A 21,226-nucleotide genomic window follows, 5' to 3' on the forward strand; every position below is an offset into this window, starting at 1 on the left:
ACAGCGTACACTTTTTTACACATAACGGCAGACAGCGTCCCCTTTTTACACATAACGGCAGACAGCGTGCCCTTGTTACACATAGCGGCAGACAGCGTACACTTTTTACACATAACGGCAGACAGCGTGCCCTTGTTAAACATAGCGGCAGACAGCGTACACTTTTTACACATAACGGCAGACAGCGTGCCCTTTTTACACATAACGGCAGACAGCGTGCCCTTGTTAAACATAGCGGCAGACAGCGTACACTTTTTACACATAACGGCAGACAGCGTGCCCTTTTTACACATAACGGCAGACAGCGTCCCCTTTTTACACATAACGGCAGACAGCGTGCCCTTGTTACACATAGCGGCAGACAGCGTACACTTTTTACACATAACGGCAGACAGCGTGCCCTTGTTAAACATAGCGGCAGACAGCGTACACTTTTTACACATAACGGCAGACAGCGTGCCCTTTTTACACATAACGGCAGACAGCGTGCCCTTGTTAAACATAGCGGCAGACAGCGTACACTTTTTACACAACGGCAGACAGCGTGCCCTTTTTACACATAACGGCAGACAGCGTCCCCTTTTTACACATTGCGGCAGACAGCGTGCCCTTGTTACACATTACGGCAGACAGCGTCCCCCTTTTTACACATTACGGCAGGCAGATTCCCCCTTTTTACACACTGCGGCAGGCAGATTCCCCCTTTTTACACATTGCGGCAGGCAGATTCCCCCTTTTTACACATTGCGGCAGGCAGATTCCCCCTTTTTACACATCGCGTCAGGCAGATTCCCCCTTTTTACACATCACATCAGGCAGATTCCCCCTTTTTACACATTGCAGCAGGCAGATTCCCCCTTTTTACACATTACGGCAAAGATTCCCCCTTTTTACACATTACATCAGGCAGATTCCCCCTTTTTACACATTACATCAGGCAGATTCCCCCTTTTTACACATTGCGGCAGGCAGATTCCCCCTTTTTACACATTGCGGCAGGCAGATTCCCCCTTTTTACACATTGCGGCAGGCAGATTCCCCCTTTTTACACATTACGGCAAAGATTCCCCCTTTTTACACATTACATCAGGCAGATTCCCCCTTTTTACACATTACATCAGGCAGATTCCCCCTTTTTACACATTGCGGCAGGCAGATTCCCCCTTTTTACACATTGCGGCAGGCAGATTCCCCCTTTTTACACATTGCGGCAGGCAGATTCCCCCTTTTTACACATTGCGGCAGGCAGATTCCCCCTTTTTACACATTGCGGCAGGCAGATTCCCCCTTTTTACACATTGCGGCAGGCAGATTCCCCCTTTTTACACATTGCGGCAGGCAGATTCCCCCTTTTTACACATTGCGGCAGGCAGATTCCCCCTTTTTACACATTGCGGCAGACAGTCCCAAGAAAGAAAGAAAGAAAGAAAGAAAGAAAGAAATTATACTTACCCTCTCCGCTGGCTCAGGCTCCTCGGTGCAGCTTCTGACGATTCCCGGGCAGGAGAGAAGGAGGAGGAGGGAGGTGGAGGAGGGAGCCGCAGCAGCGCTGTGTCATTGGTGGAGGCGCTGCTGCCCCTCTGCTTCACTATAGGCTGTTCTCGGAAGACAGCCTATAGTGAAGCAGAGGGTCAGCAGCAGCAGCGCCTCAACCAGTAACAAAGCGCTGCTGCGGCTCCCTCCTCCACCTCCCTCCTCCTCCCTCTCCCCCGTGCTGCTGCAGTGCGCTCCTCTCCGCTCTGGGCGGCTGTGTGCTGCGGGCAGCGGTTGCCAGCAGCACACAGCTGCATGTAATGAGTCAGTTTGACTCATTACATGCTTTGGGCCCCTGGACAGAGGCGGGCCCCAGTGCAACGCACTGGTTGCACTGGCGGTAGTTCCGCCTCTGATCCTGGAGTATTTTACTTGCTATCCCTACTAATGAGCAGCGCTTGGCTGTTAGACTGTGTGCATCTGGATAAAGGTCAGTTTATATTCTAGAGCACAGGTTCTCAAACTCGGTCCTCAGGACCCCACACAGTGCATGTTTTGCAGGTCTCCTCACAGGATCACAAGTGAAATCATTAGCTCCACCTGTGGACCTTTTAAAATGTGTCAGTAAGTAATTAATGCACCTGTGCACTTGCTGGGTTACCTGCAAAACATGCACTGTGTGGGGTCCTGAGGACCGAGTTTGAGAACCACTGTTCTAGAGCACAGGTTCTCAAACTCGGTCTTCAGGACCCCACACAGTGCATGTTTTGCAGGTTTCCTCACAAAATCACAAGTGAAATAATTAGCTCCACCTGTGGACATTTTAAAAAGTTTCAGTGAGTAATTAATACACCTGTGCACCTGCTGGTGTTACCTGCAAAACATGCACTGTGTGGGGTCCTGAGGACAGAGTTTGAGAACCCCTGTTCTAGAGGTATTACAACTGAGCCTTCACCTTCAGTCAGCGCGGCCCTTGTGCAGTAACCGTTCTTGGGGAATGCGCAAGACAGACCCGAAGAACAGAATGAAGCAATTTCAAGATATTTACGTGACTAAAGATTCATTTTTTCAACATAATCAGACACAGGCAGACACGGGGAATATGTTTTCTCCTTCCTTGCACATTGCTTAGCCACATCCTACCTATCTTTTGCCACCCACAGATTATTCAAACCATTAATGGAAAGTACCAATGACACCATAGGGCATACTTGCCTACTTTAAATTTCTACTCTCCGAGAGAAACCCGGAGAGGAGACTTTGCAGGAGACTTCGGGCTGTGACATCATCAAGGCCTGCCCCCGCACCGGAAAACGTCACGATTTACGGGTCTGTGGGAAGTGGGTGGGGCTAAAATTATGCAATTTGCATCATTTTAACCCCTTCCTCACACCACGGACCCGCAAATACGGGAGATTATCTCTCCATCCTGCCCGCATCACTAGGGTGAGAGCAGGATGCGGAAGACCTGCCTACTCTTCTGGGGGTGCACGGGGCTACCCCAAAAAACGGGAGCCTCCCGCAGCTTCCGGGAGAGTAGGCAAGTATGCCATAGGGTGAACCTTTTGATGTCTATCCCTAATTTGATGGTAAATGTGGATGACATTTAACCTCTTCAGTGGTATGCCTGGAAATCTTCCGGGGTAGCCAGCGGAAGATTTCCGGGCATGCTACTGAATGATTCCCTGGGCACAGCCGTGCAGCGTAGCGACACCTAGGAATCAGCATAAGCTATTATGGAGTTAAGCCTGCCCCCTGGACTCCTATTGGCTAGGTGGCGGGTTTAACTGTGTAATGGTTTATGCTGATTCCCAGGCACCGCAAGGCGGCCGGGAATTAGCGCTGCAGCTGGCATTCCCGAAGGGTGTTCCCCCACGGGCGATTGCCCTCCTGCACTCCCCCCACCCCAGCATTTTTAACCCCTGCAATTCAGCACTTGCTGAATTAAAAAACACAGCCTGGGAGATGTGTATTTTATAAATAAAGTAGAGATGTGCGGCGGGCACTTTTCGTGTTTTGTGTTTTGGTTTTGGTTCTGGTTCCATGCTCATGTCTTGGATCTGGATTGGCCTTGCCAAAACCACCCTTTCGTGTTTTGGTTTTGGATCTGGATGATTTTTGAAAAAACATAAAAACAGCTAAAATCACAGAATTTGTGGGTAATTGTGATCCTACGGTATTATTAACCTCAATAACATTCATTTCCACTCATTTCCAGTCTTATCTGAACACCTCACAATATTATTTTTAGGCCAAAAGGTTACACCGAGGTGGCTGGATGACTAAGCTAAGCAACACAAGTGGGCGGCACAAACACCTGGCCCATCTAGGAGTGGCACTGCAGTGGCAGACAGGATGGCAGATTTAAAAAAAATAGGCCCCAAACAGCACATCATGCAAGGAAGAAAAAGAGGTGCAATGAGGTAGCTGCATGGCTAAGCTAAGCGACACAAGAATGCGGCACAAACACCTGACCCATCTAGGAGTGGCACTGCATTGGCAGACAGGATGGCACTTAAAAAAAAACTAGGCCCCGAAACAGCACATCATGCAAGGAAGAAAAAGAGGTGCAATGAGGTAGCTGTATGACTAAGCTAAGCGACACAAGTGTGCGGCACAAACAACTGGCCCATCTAGGAGTGGCACTGCAGTCCCACTACACTAATGGCAGACACCGGACGCACGTCTAACACCAGCATAGTTGTTATGGCCTCAGTAACCCGCTTTGCAACAGGGTACAGGTTGAGTATCCCTTATCCAAAATGCTTGGGACCAGAGGTATTTTGGATATGGGATTTTTCCGTATTTTGGAATAATTGCATACCATAATAAAGATATCATGGTGATGGGACCCAAGTCTAAGCACTGAATGCATTTATGTGTCATATACACCTTATACAAACACCGTGAAGGTAATTTTAGCCAATATTTTTTATAACTTTGTGCATTAAACAAAGTGTGTCTACAGTCACACAATTCATTTATGTTTCATATACACCTTATAGACACAGCCTGAAGGTCATTTAATACAATAGTTTTAATAACTTTGTGTATTAAACAAAGTTTGTGTACACTGAGCCATCAAAAAACAAAGGTTTCACTATCTCACGCTCACTCAAAAAAGTCTGTATTTCGGAATATTTGGATATGGGATACTCAACCTGTATATATATATATATATATATATATATATATATATATATATATATATATATATATATATATGTTTCTAGTTTTTTTCACTTACATATACGTCCTGACGAAAAGGCCTGCGAGCCTTGAAACGTTGACGCCTGTTTATGACACTCTGAATTTCTAATACACCTGCTTGAATTGGAATTTGGGAGTGCCGCCTGGTTCTTTCTGGTAAAGACATTGGTAACTATTAATATTTGGGAAGGCACCCAATCAGTTTACAGCCTTTATCCTGAGTGCCAAGCTATAGTGCATTATATATATGGAATTATATGGCAGTACCACTGGACATATACGGCAGTATCACTGGATTTATACTGCAGCACCGCTGGAATATACGGCAGTATCACTGGACTGGATTTATACGCCAGTACTACTGGATTTATACGCCAGTACCACTGGACATATACGGCAGTATCACTGGACATATACGGCAGTATCACTGGATTTATATGGCAGTACCACTGGATTTATACGGCAATACCACTGGACTGGATTTATACGGCAGTATCACTGGACTTATACGCCAGTACAACTGGAATTATATGGCAGTATCACTGGAATTATATGGCAGTATCACTGGATTTATATGCCAGTACCACTGGAATTATATGGCAGTATCACTGGAATTATATGGCAGTATCACTGGAATTATACGGCAGTATCACTGGAATTATACGGCAGTACCACTGGCCTTATACGGCAGTACCACTGGAATGGATTTATATGACAGTACCACTAGATTTATACGGCAGTACCACTGGACTGGATTTATACGGCAATATCACTGGACTTATACGCCAGTATCACTGGATTTATACTCCAGTACCACTGGACATATATGGCAGTATCACTGGATTTATATGGCAGTACCACTGGACATATACGGCAGTATAATTAGAATTCTATGGCAGTACCACTGGACATATACAGCAGTATCTCTGGATTTATACGGCAGTTCCCCTGGACATATACGGCAGTATCAATGGACATATACGGAAGTACCACTGGACTGGATTTATACGGCAGTATCACTGAATTTATACGCCAGTACCACTGGAATTATACGGCAGTATCACTGGATTTATACGCCAGTACCACTGGACATATACGGCAGTATCACTAGAATTATATGGCAGTACCACTGGACATATACAGCAGTATCACTGGAATTATATGGCTGTACCACTGGACATATACGGCAGTATCACTGGATTTATACAGCAGTACCGCTGGACATATATGGCAGCATCACTGGACATATACGGCAGCATCACTGGACATATACGGCAGTACCACTAGACTGGATTTATACGGCAGGATCACTGGTCTTATACGCCAGTACCACTGGAATTATACGGACGTATCACTGGAATTATACGGCAGTATCACTGGAATTATACGCGAGTAACACTGAATTTATACGGCAGTACCACTGGACATATACGGCAGTATCACTGGATTTATACGGCAGTACCACTGGACATATACGGGAGTATCACTGGAATTATATGGCAGTACCACTGGACATATACGGTAATATCACTGGAATTATATGGCAGTACTGCTGGACATATACGGCAGTATCGCTGGAAAATATACGGCAGTACCCCTGGACATATACACTACTGCAATGGAATGGACTTATACAGCCACACAAGACACTACCACTGGACTTATACAGGACAACACAGCACCACTGCAATGGACTGGACTTATACAGTAGCACTGGACATATGGCAGCAGAGGACACCACCGCTGTGACTGAAATGATGCAGCACAATACACCACCACTGAACTAATGCAACACAACACAGCACCACTGGACTGGACTTATACAGCAATACTGGACATATGGCAGTAGAGGACACCACCGCTGTGACTGAAATGATGCAGCACAATACACCACCACTGAACTAATGCAACACAACACAGCACCACTGGACTGGACTTATACAGCAATACTGGACATATGGCAGTAGAGGACACCACCGCTGTGACTGAAATGATGCAGCACAATACACCACCACTGAACTGATGCAGCACAACACAACACAGCACCACTGGACTGGACTTATACAGCAGCACTAGACATATGGCAGCAGAGGACACCACCACTGTGACTGGACTGATGAAGCACAAGACACTACCACTGTACTGATGCAGGACACTGAGGACGAAGACACATCCTCTCGCTACACTCTCCAATGCCGGAGTGAAAATGGCGGTGACACACGGCTCCTTATATGGAATCCAAACCCTGCGAGAATCCGACAGCGGCATGATGAGGTTTTGCCTCGTTCTGGTTTCAGAGTCAGGCGGAAAATCCGAGCCTGACTCGGATCCGGGCTCGGGTAGTGAAGTCTGGTTCTCAGGGAACCGAACCCGCTCATCTCTAAAATAAAGTAATGGTTTATGATGCTGGCTATGCCTAGACGGTCACCCTCCTGTCCTGCACTCCCCCCTGCACTACCTTATTTTTAAACACACCTTGGGAGCTGTGTATTTTGTAATAAAACCCACCACTGAAGGGGTTAAAGGTAGTGTTGTGAAAAGTGGAACATTATACTAAAAACAATTTAATAAAAAAAAATATTAATAAATCATATCAGCCTTCAAATTAACGAGAAACAAATTTTTAAACTTATATATGGAATCTTCCCAAAATCCCTAGTTATCTAAAGGTATCGTTCCCAAACTGCTGCAGTATGTTAGGTAGAATCCAACATCCGGAGTATGACAACAAGACGTCTTCATTTTAGCTCGACAACTGCTTGAGCGTCATATGTTGTCGGGCGCAAAGCAACCACGATCTTTTAGGATGCTTTATTGCGCCATCTAGCGGCCGTTTTACAGTACACTGAAAGTTTGTAACACGAAACACGTAGGAAAGGTCAATGATAAGTGGTGAGTATACTGTATATCTGACTTTCCCAGCTTAGTACATGTATTATTAGTGATCGGTGCGTTATGCCCCATGCTCACAGTAGGCGCTGGCACTCCCCGGGCCATGTCCCTATAAGGAAGCCTCGGCAGATGGCTGTGACCGGGGACATGCGCCTGACACGCCAGCCAGGAGAGGGCGGACAGAGCTCGGTCTCCGGCTGCAGAGCTTCCCCGCATTCCCCGGAGTACCAGTGAGTGACACAGAAGCCATGGAGGTGGATCAAGCGGACGCAGAGCTCCAGGAGCCGGGCAGTAAGAAGATTGACATGTCCTTGGGTAGGTCAGCGCCGTACACACTGACTGGTCTGCAGGAAAGTTCTCAGTCACTGTAATGTTTTCCCACAGTACTGTATGATGTACACTGGTATCCTCATGGCGAGAGCAGCACCTCATGGAGTTCTCAGTAATCCCAGGGTGGGGAAGGGGCATTATTGGGGATGGTACAGTGACACCAATGCTCTAGATCAGAGGTTCTCAAACTCGGTCCTCGGGGGTCCACACAGTGCATGTTTTGCAGGTCTCACAGAATCGCAAGTGAAATAATTAGCTCCACCTGTGGACCTTTTAAAATGTGTCAGTGAGTAATTAATACACATGTGCACCTGCTGGGTTACCTGCAAAACATGCACTGTGTGGGCTCCCGAGGACCGAGTTTGAGAACCTCTGCTCTAGATTTATATTACAGCTCAGATTTAGGTAATCTAGGGCCCTCCTACTGATGTTGTTATTGAACTGCAAATCCCAGCATAGTATTTCACCTTCTGCCATCCCGCTGGACTGACCAGGCAGCTGGCAAATATAGGCATGGTGGTTAGTATCGCTGCCTCACAGTGCTTGGAACCTAGAGCATAACTATTTATGTGCCCCCATAACCACATTGTATATAGACCCACACAAACACATGGGGATATTTCTCTTAAGGGATGGCCCCCCTCTGCTGTGGACTCCATAGCAGCTGCCCTATGATGGCTATACCCAGTGCTGGTGTACCCATTGCCAGCTCTTTGTTTTGTATAATTTACACTCTTATAACTATCTGAGGTTGTTGTTCCGCTGGTATGTTCTAACACTCCAATATGGGACTTGTATTCCCTTGTTCCTTACACTGCTGGCCACCCATTCAGCTGATTCTTACTTTACCTGGAGAACGGACTCCTCTGTTACAGATATTTTGTAGAACGGGGAGACACTTACCTGGCCACAGGACCTTAGGCAAGCCAGCTGTGCATTTTGGTCAGTACTGGTACCTTTTTTCATCTGGAAAAAAAATACTGGTTACATTCTTGCCAGAAGCCATGGATTTGATTCCGACCATGGCACGTTGTGTTGGGTTTGTATGTTCTCTTTGTGTTTATGAGGGCTTTCTCGAGGTGCTCCTAACATACTGGCAGGTTTTTGGCTTTTGACAAATGTGACCTTAGTGTTTATCTTCATAAGATAATGAATTCAGGCCCAGATTTATCAAGCCTTGGAGAGTGATACATTTCACGGTGATAAAGTACAAGCCAATCAGCTCCAAATTGCCATGTTACAGCCTGGGTTTGAAGGCTTGATATATCTGGTCCTTAGACTGTAGGTCAGGTATTCCCAACCACGGTCCTCAAGGCACACCAACAGTGCAGGTTTTAGTGATATCCAGGCTGCAGCACAGATGGTTAAATCAAAATAACTGAGGTGCTAATTAAGTCGCCTGTGCTGAAGCCTGGATATCACTGAAACCTGCACTGTTAGTGTGCCTTGAGGACCGTGGTTGGGAATGCCTGGCATATTCTCTGTAAAGTGCTGCGTACTATGTAGGTATGTAGGTGTTCTATTAATAAAAGTTAAGTAATACATAGTATCAGCATGCCTAATCCTGTGTTATTGATATCTGTGGTTATATATAGTGTAGCCAGTCACTGTATGAGTAGTAGGAGTGTACTATGAGATTCTCTGCTTGGCACTGCCCAGTCACAATGAGGGAGATTATTTATAGCAAGATATGAGTCATCACAGACTATCCAGGACTGATGACTGTCCATGGCCTAGAACCGTGATGGCTAACCTATGACACGCGTGTCACTCGTGACACGCCGAGGCACTTTGACTGACACGCCTGTTGGTGCTGCCCTTTGGTTACATGTGCCACTCTGCTCCAATCCCTGCTTGTTGTGTCATGTGACGCTCTGCTCCAATCCCTGCTTGTTGCGGGGAGGCGTGGTGTCACCGCTGGCGCGAGCACTCTGCAGAGAACCGCTTGGAAGAACACTACAGGAGGAAAGGAGATCGGCAAGGTTCACAGCCCTGTAGACAGCCAAGTAAGGTGGCCTTCCGATCCCCACATCCTGCACCTGCAGGCCTGAGACCTGGGAGACGAGTTTCACAGCCCTGTGTGATCAGCCCAGCCCAGTCCGTCATAAACAGCACAGGAGGACTTGTGATAAGCAGCATTGTGTGGCTCTCCTGTAAGTGCAATCATTACGTAGTGTAGTGCTTTAAATTATTTTGTACCAACACCGTTACAGAGGTAATAAAGCATTTAATTTAATAGGATTTTAATTACCTCTGTAACAGTGTTGATGGACTGACTCCTAGTACAAAATAATATAAGTTAATTTCTGAATTTACCTTTTTATAATGCCTGAAGTGCACAAAATACAACCCTGCAATTGAAGATTTAGCAAATGCAATTCAGCAACAGAAAAGTCACTAAGCCTGGTAAATCATTATTTGTTTTTTGCTTTTTGAACTAATAAATATAATAAATATATTTCTCTGACGTCCTAGTGGATGCTGGGGACTCCGTAAGGACCATGGGGAATAGCGGCTCCGCAGGAGACTGGGCACAGCTAAGAAAGATTTAGGACTACCTGGTGTGCACTGGCTCCTCCCACTATGACCCTCCTCCAGACTTCAGTTAGAATCCTGTGCCCGGCTGAGCTGGATGCACACTAGGGGCTCTCCTGAGCTCCTAGAGCAGTGATTTTCAACCTTTTTTTACTCGCGGGACACCGAACAACATTTTAAAATTCCCAAGGCACACCATCAGTTCCCCACAGAAAAAAAGCAAAGCAAACACATTGGCCCTCATAGTAGAAAATAAAAATAAAAATCCACACAGAAAAAACAATCACATTGCTCCGTACATAAATCCTATTGCTCCCCACATGAATTATTCACATTGTTCTCCTCATAAATCCATAAATTCTATTCTCACACATAAGTCCTATTGAAATCCTATTGTTCCCCACAGGAGAAATAAAATAACAAATATTAGCCCCTACCGATTAGCTGTCCTCCTCCCTGTCCCTCAGTGGCGGGGATTGTTCATAGTGGAGTGCTGCGGATACTGGGCAGCGGGTGGTCAGGCAGATGTGGATGGGCAAGGAAAGCTGTGTATGCAGGTGGGAACTCGAAGATGTGTATGCAGGCGGGTGGGCTGGCTGGGAGGTGAGACGCGACGGCTGTGACCTATGATATCACATCGTTTTCAAGGCATAGGTCACGGCCGGAGCACGACTGATCCTCTAAGAAGAGCCCGGGCAACAGTTCACTCTTAAGGTGCAGGAAGCTGCTCTGGCTCCGCGGCACACCTTGCAACTGGTCGCGGCACACTAGTGTGCCACGGCACACTGGTTGAAAAAGCCTGTCCTAGAGAGAAAGTATATTTTAGGTTTTTTATATTACAGTGAGATCTGCTGGCAACAGACTCACTGCAGCGAGGGACTAAGGGGAGAAGAAGCGAACCTACCTAACTGGTGGTAGCTTGGGCTTCTTAGGCTACTGGACACCATTAGCTCCAGAGGGATCGACCGCATGGAACCTGCCATTGGTGTTCGGTCCCGGAGCCGCGCCACCGGCCCCCTTACAGAGCCAGAAGCAAGAAGAATCCGGAAAATCGGCGGCAGAAGACATCAGTCTTCACCAAGGTAGCGCACAGCACTGCAGCTGTGCGCCATTGCTCCTCATACACACTTCACACTCCGGTCACTGAGGGTGCAGGGCGCTGGGGGGGGGGCGCCCTGAGAAGCAATAAATACACCTTGGCTGGCAAATATATCACAATATATAGCCCCAGAGGCTATATATGTGATAAATACCCCTGCCAGAATCCATAAAAAAGCGGGAGAAAAGACAGCCGAAAAAGGGGCGGAGCTATCTCCCTCAGCACACTGGCGCCATTTCTCCCTCACAGCTCCGCTGGAAGGAAGCTCCCTGGCTCTCCCCTGCAGTCTACACTACAGAAAAGGGTAAAAAAGAGAGGGGGGGCACTAAATTTAGGCGCAATGTACATATAAGCAGCTATAAGGGGATATAATTTAGTTAATCCCTGATTTATATAGCGCTCTGGTGTGTGCTGGCATACTCTCTCTGTCTCCCCAAAGGGCTTTGTGGGGTCCTGTCTTCTGTCAGAGCATTCCCTGTGTGTGTGCGGTGTGTCGGTACGGCTGTGTCGACATGTTTGATGAGGAGACTTATGTGGAGGAGGAGCAGGTGCCTATAAATGTGTTGTCACCCCCTGCGGGGCAGACACCGGAGTGGATGGACTTGTGGATGGAATTACGCGAAAGTGTCGACTCCTTACATAAAAAATTTGACGACATGCCAAATGCGGGGCAGCCGGCTTCTCAGCCCGTGTCTGCCCAGACGTCTCAAAAGTCATCAGGGGCTCTAAAACGCCCGCTACCTCAGATGGCAGACACAGATGTCGACACGGATACTGATACCAGTGTCGACGACGAAGAGACTAATGTAATGTCCAATAGGGCCACTCGTTATATGATTGAGGCAATGAAAAATGTTTTACACATTTCTGAGGTGACCCCAGGTACCACAAAAAAGGGTATTATGTTTGGGGAGAAAAAACTACCAGTAGTTTTTCCCCCTTCTGAAGAATTGAATGAAGTGTGTGAACTAGCGTGGGCTTCCCCCGATTAAAAAATTGGTCATTTCAAAAAAATTACTAATGGCGTACCCTTTCCCGCCAGAGGATAGGTCACGTTGGGAAACACCCCCTAGGGTGGCTAAAGCACTTACGCGCTTATCAAAAAAGGTGGCACTGCCGTCCCAGGATACGGCCGCCCTAAAGGAACCTGCTGACAGAAAGCAGGAGGCTCTCCAGAAAGCTATATATACACACACTGGTATTATACTGAGACCAGCTATTGCCTCAGCATGGATGTGCAGTGCTGCAGCTGCATGGTCAGACTCCCTGTCAGAAAACATTGACACCCTAGACAGGGACACTAAATTGCTAAACGTAGAGCATATTAAAGACGCTGTCTTTTACATAAGAGATGCACAGAGGGATATTTGCCAGCTGGCATCAAAAATAAGTGCACTGTCCATTTGTGCCAGGAGAGGGTTATGGACCCGGCAGTGGACAGGTGATGCAGATTCTAAAAGGCACATGGAAGTTTTGCCTTATAAGGGTGAGGAGTTGTTCGGGGATGGTCTTTCAGACTTAGTGTCCACAGCAACAGCTGGGAAGTCAGCATTTTTGCCACATGTCCCCTCACAACTAAAGAGAGCACCGTATTATCAGGTGCAGTCCTTTCGCCCCCAAAAGAGCAGACGGGGTAGAGGCGCGTCCTTTCTGCCCAGAGGCAGAGGTAGGGGGAAAAAGCTGCAGCATACAGCCACTTCCCAGGAACAAAAGTCCTCCCCCGCTTCTTCTGCTAAGTCCGCCGCATGACGCTGGGGCTCAGCAGGCGGAGCCAGGTACGGTGGGGGGCCGTCTCAAAAACTTTAGCAATCAGTGGGCTCGCTCACAGGTAGATCCCTGGATCCTTCAAGTGGTATCTCAGGGGTACAGGCTGGAATTCGAGACATCCCCCCCCCGCCGTTTCCTCAAATCTGCCTTACCAACGGCTCCTTCAGAAAGGGAGGCTGTGTTAGAGGCAATTCACAAGCTGTATTCCCAGCAGGTGATAGTCAAGGTGCCCCTACTTCAACAAGGACGGGGTTACTATTCCACAATGTTTGTGGTACCGAAACCGGACGGTTCGGTGAGACCCATTTTAAATTTGAAATCCTTAAACACATATTTAAGAAAATTCAAGTTCAAGATGGAATCGCTCAGGGCGGTTATTGCAAGCCTGGAAGAGGGAGATTACATGGTATCTCTGGACATCAAGGATGCTTACCTGCATGTCCCCATTTACCATCCTCACCAGGAGTACCTCAGATTTGTGGTACAGGATTGTCATTACCAATTCCAGACGTTGCCGTTCGGCCTGTCCACGGCACCGAGGGTATTTACCAAGGTAATGGCCGAAATGATGATACTCCTTCGGAAAAAGGGAGTTTTAATTATCCCATACTTGGACGATCTCCTGATAAGGGCGAGGTCCAGAGAGCAGTTGTTGGTCGGGGTAGCATTATCTCAGGAGGTGCTACACCAGCACGGTTGGATTCTGAATATTCCAAAGTCTCAGCTGGTTCCGGCGACACGTCTACTGTTCCTGGGGATGATTCTGGACACAGTCCAGAAAAAAGTGTTTCTCCCAGAGGAGAAAGCCAAGGAGCTGTCATCTCTAGTGAGAGGCTTGAAACCAAAACAGGTGTCGGTGCATCATTGCACGCGAGTCCTGGGAAAGATGGTAGCTTCCTACGAAGCGATTCCATTCGGCAGGTTCCATGCCAGAACCTTTCAGTGGGACCTGTTGGACCAATGGTCCGGATCGCATCTTCAAATGCATCGGTTGATAACCCTGTCTCCAAGGACCAGGGTGTATCTGCTGTGGTGGCTGCAGAGTGCTCATCTCAGAGAGGGCCGCAGATTCGGCATACAGGACTGGGTCCTGGTGACCACGGATGCCAGCCTTCAGGGCTGGGGTGCAGTCACACGGGGAAGAAACTTCCAAGGACTTTGGTCAAGTCAGGAGACTTCCCTACACATAAATGTTCTGGAACTGAGGGCCATTTACAATGCCCTAAGTCAAGCAAAGCCCCTGCTTCAAAACCAGCCGGTTCTGATCCAGTCAGACAACATCACGGCAGTCGCCCATGTATATCGACAGGGCGGCACAAGAAGCAGGACGGCGATGGCAGAAGCCACAAGGATTCTCCGATGGGCGGAAAATCACGTGTTAGCACTGTCAGCAGTGTTCATTCCGGGAGTGGACAACTGGGAAGCAGACTTCCTCAGCAGGCACGACCTCCACCCGGGAGAGTGGGGACTTCATCCAGATGTCTTCCAACTGATTGTAAACCGTTGGGAAAAGCCACAGGTGGACATGATGGCGTCCCGCTTAAACAAAAAGCTAGAAAAATATTGCGCCAGGTCAAGAGACCCTCAGGCGATAGCTGTGGACGCTCTAGTGACACCGTGGGTGTACCGGTCGGTTTATGTGTTCCCTCCTCTTCCTCTCATACCCAAGGTACTGAGGATAATAAGGAGAAGAGGAGTAAGAACTATTCTCATTGTTCCAGATTGGCCAAGAAGGTCTTGGTACCCGGAACTTCAAGAATTAATCTCAGAGGACCCATGGCCTCTGCCGCTCAGACAGGACCTGCTGCTGCAGGGGCCCTGTCTGTTCCAAGACTTACCGCGGCTGCGTTTAACGGCATGGCGGTTGAACACCGGATCCTAAAAGAAAAGGGTATTCCGGAGGAAGTCATTCCTACGCTTATTAAAGCTAGAAAAGATGTAACCGTACAACATTATCACCGCATATGGCGAAAATATGTTGCGTGGTGTGAGGCCAGGAAGGCCCCAACGGAGGAATTCCAGCTAGGTCGATTTCTGCACTTCCTACAGTCAGGGGTGACTATGGGCCTAAAACTGGGTTCCATTAAGGTCCAGATTTCGGCTCTGTCGATTTTCTTCCAAAAAGAACTGGCTTCACTGCCTGAAGTTCAGACATTTGTCAAGGGAGTGCTGCATATTCAGCCTCCTTTTGTGCCTCCAGTGGCACCGTGGGACCTCAACGTGGTGTTGGGTTTCCTAAAGTCACATTGGTTTGAGCCACTCAAAACCGTGGATTTAAAATATCTCACGTGGAAAGTGGTCATGCTTTTGGCCTTGGCTTCGGCAAGGCGTGTGTTAGAATTGGCGGCTTTGTCATGTAAAAGCCCCTATTTGATTTTCCATATGGATAGGGCAGAATTGAGGACTCGTCCCCAGTTTCTTCCTAAGGTGGTATCAGCTTTTCACTTGAACCAACCTATCGTGGTGCCTGCGGCTACTAGGGACTTGGAGGACTCCAAGTTACTGGACGTAGTCAGGGCCTTGACAATTTATGTTTCCAGGACGGCTGGAGTCAGGAAGACTGACTCGCTATTTATCCTGTATGCACAAAACAAGATGGGTGCTCCTGCTTCAAAGCAGACTATTGCTTGCTGGATTTGTAGCACAATTCAGCTTGTGCATTCTGTGGCTGGCCTGCCGCAGCCTAAATCTATAAAAGCCCATTCCACGAGGAAAGTGGGCTCTTCTTGGGCGGCTGCCCGAGGGGTCTCGGCTTTACAACTTTGCCGAGCTGCTACTTGGTCAGGGGCAAACACGTTTGCAAAATTCTACAAATTTGATACCCTGGCTGAGGAGGACCTTGAGTTCTCTCATTCGGTGCTGCAGTCATCCGCACTCTCCCGCCCGTTTGGGAGCTTTGGTATAATCCCCATGGTCCTTACGGAGTCCCCAGCATCCACTAGGACGTCAGAGAAAATAAGATTTTACTCACCGGTAAATCTATTTCTCGTAGTCCGTAGTGGATGCTGGGCGCCCGTCCCAAGTGCGGACTGTCTGCAATACTTGTATATAGTTATTATTAACTACAAGGGTTATTGTTGAGCCATCTTTTGAGAGGCTCTGTTGTGTTCATACTGTTAACTGGGTATATTATCACGAGTTATACGGTGTGATTGGTGTGGCTGGTATGAGTCTTACCCGGGATTCAAAATCCTTCCTTATTGTGTCAGCTCTTCCGGGCACAGTATCCTTACTGAAGTCTGGAGGAGGGTCATAGTGGGAGGAGCCAGTGCACACCAGGTAGTCCTAAATCTTTCTTAGCTGTGCCCAGTCTCCTGCGGAGCCGCTATTCCCCATGGTCCTTACGGAGTCCCCAGCATCCACTACGGACTACGAGAAATAGATTTACCGGTGAGTAAAATCTTATTTAAATATATAACTCTTTATTATGGCTGCAAATATCACCAAATTATTGATATTTCTTGAAGTGACACGCGTCCCGAGGAAGGCTACACTTTTTTCCGATTTTCGACACACCAAGCTGAAAAGGTTAGCCATCACTGGCCTAGAATGTGGTCTTCAGTGTAATTGTAATGATGAGATTGTCAGACGCCTATAAGCATTGTTACTGTAATGTGGATATGTCTTTGTTTATTTTAACACTCATTCCTGTACCCCACACGCACACTAAAAATGTGTAAGCAAAGGCTTACCATACCATTCTATTAAAATGAGACACTCATGAATTGGGTTCAGTATGATTTTTATAAGGACCGGGTGCCGACGGTCATAATACCGACACTGGCAACCCCTGACCTCCTCCCTTAGTGCCTGATCCTACCCTCCCCCAGTGGTGCCTAAACATAACCCACTTGCCCCACAGCCAAACCCTAATCCTCCCCCTTTAGTGCCTAAACCTGACCTCCCACCGGTGGTGCCTAGCCCTAACCCCCCCAGGTGGCACCTAATCCGAACCAGCCCCGCCCACTATACTTACGTTTGGGATGACGGCTGTTGGGATTCAGGCGTCGTTTTCCCGACCCTGTCGGGATTCCTTCGTCTGCATTCTGACTGCCAGGATCCTGACAGCTGGCACCTTAACTGCATCCCCATGAACACAGAACACAGGTTCTTTGTATGATTAAAACCAAGAAAAAAGCAGGCTGAAGTCAGCCAGCCACAGAACCTGTGTAAACCATGAGTGTTCCGGTTTAAAGGAATAGTATGGTAAGCCTATGTATGCACGTCTGTATATACATTACTGCAGAGTTTCTTATACTGCGCATTTACAGTGCAGGTTTTATGGCTATCCATGCTCGAGTTCAGATTGTTAAATTAACTGAGAAGCAAACTAATCTCTTTTGCACTTGTCCCAGGTCTGAGCCGAAATTGGGAACACAACCACTGCGACGATCCAGGTTATTCCTGGATCAGCGCCATTCACACTAGACACGGGTGCAGTGGCAGCGCTTGGATATGTAATCTCCTTTCAACGGAAGAGTGGTTCTCCCCATATGGTAAACAGGGTCCCAGGTCAGGCGATCCGGGTTACCTGTTTATATTGCAGCGCACCTGGGACCTTCCTGGGTAAAACCCTGCTAGGTACTCGGAAGGATTCCCGGGTGACTGGACCCGGGTGGACCCTGTTCCACTGAGCTAAATCCTAGGTTGCTGCACAACAACCTGGGATTTTCAGGTCAGTGGAAAAGGGGTTTAAGTCACATATGCTCAAACATGGATATTCTTAAAACATGGACTGTAATGTAAGTTTAGGAAATGTGTCTCCATATGACTGAAGCTGGTGGATAAACAGACAGACTACACTAAGGGCCTGGTCATGTAATTGTGACACAGTCAACACAATCGGACAAGGACGCATCCACACATATGCATTTTAGGAGATGTACTGTATCTTTTATAGGTGTTGGAGTGCTTTATGCAATGAGAATGACTATCTGCAGCCCTATCTAGCTCTCTCTGATTGGCTTGTGGCATGTAGATCTATGCAGCTTCTAGTATTTAATCACTAATGTTGCGGCTATATTATATAAAATTGTATCCATCTACATGCATTAGTTAATTCACATTTTAATTTGGATATCTACTTGCTGGAGCATAGGTGTAATCATTACTGACTGCCACATATTAAAAGTTTCACAGGTGGTTGTAATTATTTCCTTTGTGATTCTGTGAGGAGACCTGGAAAACATGCACTGTAGTGTATCCCAAGGACTGAATTTTAGAAGCACTGCTCTAGAGAATTGTGTTCTTCCAACTGTGGAATCTGGTTGGGGAAGGCCCCTTCCTGTTTCAGTCAATTCCCCTTTGCAGAGAAATGTCCAGGGAAAACTAGTTTGGTGTGAGTGTCCTGGCTTCAACCCTTTGGACACTATTGGAATTAATTGTTTTGTCCACAGCCTTATTACCCAACGTCAGTGCCCAACCTCACTAATACCCCTTTCAGACATCAGACCTGGAAAATTCCTGTGTCTAGCATGCCGGCAAATTTCCAGGTCTGAACTCCATGACCCTGGTCTGGAGGAGGGTCATAGACCCGTGACTTATGGGCCCTACACATTAGGCCACCCGCCGCCGAGCTGCCCGATGGCTGGTACGGCCGGCGGGCGACCCGGCACTGGCTCCATAGCAGTGCATGCTAATATGGCCGAGATTGTCCATATCGGCCTGCATGCATAAGCGACCTGGCACCAACGATGAACTAGCGCGGGGCCGCGCATCGTTCATCGGTGGTGCCTACACACTGAACAATATAAACATAATGAACAAGAACATTCATATCGTTCACTGAAATCTTTAGGATGAGTAGGGCCCATTAGTTCCAGGTTGTTTGCATTCAAACATAGCAAAATCCCAGGTTGATGCGCGTTCATGTGCATAAACCCAGGATTTTGATGCAGGTATGAGAGGGATATAATGCTTCATTGGCTAAATGGATGAGAATCCCAGCAGCCATGCTACAGAATGTACTCAAAAGGACAATATTCACAGAAGAAAAGGAGCTGTAATAGCAGTAAAGGGGGACCACCTAATATTAATGCCCCTGGTCTTGGAATGGAATACATATGATATCCCAGCGGTCAGGATGGCGGCAGTGAAAATACTGACTGCGGCGTCCCGGCACTGGGAATCCCAACACCTAAACAGTGAGGTCTCTAACCCTAATCCCTAACCCCCCATAACCCTCCCTCTCTGCAGTCTAAACCTAACAACTCCCCCTACCCGCAGACTAACCCTAACCCTCCCACCTCTGCAGCCTAACCCTCCCTCCGCAGCATAAACCTACCCCCCCCACCCCATAGTTTACCTCTCCTGAGTGGAGGCAGTTCCTTGTATGGGATCCCGGCTTTCAGGATAGCGGCACCGGCATTGTAAATCCATGTCGGGATCACTGCGTCGGGATTCCGAATATCGGGATTCCAAACGCCAGGGTACTGACTCCATCCCCTTCGAATGAGAAGCTCAGCAAACACATATGGGTGTTATGTGCGGGTATCCACCTCCTTTTGGGCACATGGAATATAAATATTTACAATAAAAAGCAAATTGATAATTGTTATTGTTATCATTCAGGGGGTGTATCTACTATCAGTAATATTCAGAACTATTTGCCTGTTTTATGTGCGAGCGGAGGCTGCATTTGTATTGAATACCTTCATTTTTGATCAAAGCAAACCCTGTGAATATAATGTCATGCCTGCACTGGGGTATTTGTATTCATTGTGTTACTGTTTAATGATGTTTTCATGTAACCAGAGCATATATTAAGTCATCTGCACAGAGATGAAAAGCTCTGATATATTATTTACAGCTACATGTGTTTAGTTATAATATATTGGGCTTGCTATAATGTGTCACATTTGGATGACAGTGAGAGAATCAGCAGTTCAGATGTTTGTGCTGGATGCTGAGTCTATAACCTGTATAAAAGCTGACCTGAATGTCCCATGCAAACACAGCACAATCCCACTGTGTGACAGGACAAACATAGTGTCAGTACAGGAATGTACAGTGCTAGTGTGATTTTATCATGGTTTTACTTTTATATGCTACATGTATCTGTATGGGCAAGTAGGTGTTGTAACATTGTGTGCTAACTAAAACTATAATGTTAAATAGGTATTAGGTAAAAAAATAGAACGCAGTCCTGGACTGGCTCCTTGCAGCAACCTCTGCCACTCTGGAGCTTGTAGTGCGCATCGCCGTCTGTAAAGTGTGACTGTGACAGCTGTTACCAGGGATTTGGGGAGGGAGAGATTATAACCTCCCAGGATGGTCCAGGGATGGGGTAAAAACCGGAATGGTCCGGATCATACAGTGAGGCTGTAATCTCTCCCTACCCATTTCCCAGGTACCAGCTGTCACAGGCACCCCCTGGATGCTCTACAAGCTCCAGGGTGGCAAAGTTTGCTGCAGGGAGTTGGTCTGGTCTGGCGTTCCAGGATCAGGACCTTTCCGGTTTTTACCCAATCCATGTGAACGTTGGTGTACTGTATCTACAGTGGGTGCAGGGAGTGCGGTGTGTTTGGACACTGCACACCAGACATCCATACATTATATTTACGTCTTCTGAGGCCGGCGCAGTAGAAACCTTGAAGATTTGTGCATTAGAGAATTCACAAGAATTGAATTAGCCCCATAGTCTTTATTACCTTTTCTGCTGCAATTGCACCTTCCATCCATTTTTTTGTTTTCTCTAACGTCCTAAGTGGATGCTGGGGACTCCGTAAGGACCATGGGGAATAGCGGCTCCGCAGGAGACTGGGCACATCTAAAGAAAGCTTTAGGACTAACTGGTGTGCACTGGCTCCTCCCCCTATGACCCTCCTCCAAGCCTCAGTTAGATTTCTGTGCCCGACGAGAAGGGTGCACACTAGGGGCTCTCCTGAGCTCTTTGTGAAAGTTTTAGTTTAGGTTTATTAT

At 47.4% G+C, this 21,226-nt stretch overlaps 1 protein-coding gene across 2 annotated transcripts in view; it reads left to right on the forward strand.

The window, feature by feature from the left end:
* The first annotated feature begins 7,460 nt into the window (after positions 1 to 7,460).
* The window catches only part of LOC134949132 (UAP56-interacting factor-like), a 170,293-nt gene continuing 156,527 nt past the window's right edge, over positions 7,461 to 21,226 (forward strand). Inside the window, exons 1-2 of one of the 2 annotated variants that reach the window (XM_063937539.1) lie at positions 7,466 to 7,575; positions 7,656 to 7,890. In XM_063937539.1, coding sequence (XP_063793609.1) covers positions 7,824 to 7,890 — 67 coding nt within the window. In that variant the 5' untranslated portion in view covers positions 7,466 to 7,575; positions 7,656 to 7,823. Of the gene's footprint in view, positions 7,576 to 7,655; positions 7,891 to 21,226 lie in introns of both variants that reach the window. The other variant, XM_063937540.1, reaches the window with a different exon arrangement.

Source organism: Pseudophryne corroboree, chromosome 8, assembly GCF_028390025.1.
Source record: "Pseudophryne corroboree isolate aPseCor3 chromosome 8, aPseCor3.hap2, whole genome shotgun sequence".
Classification (NCBI taxonomy): Eukaryota; Metazoa; Chordata; class Amphibia; order Anura; family Myobatrachidae; genus Pseudophryne; species Pseudophryne corroboree.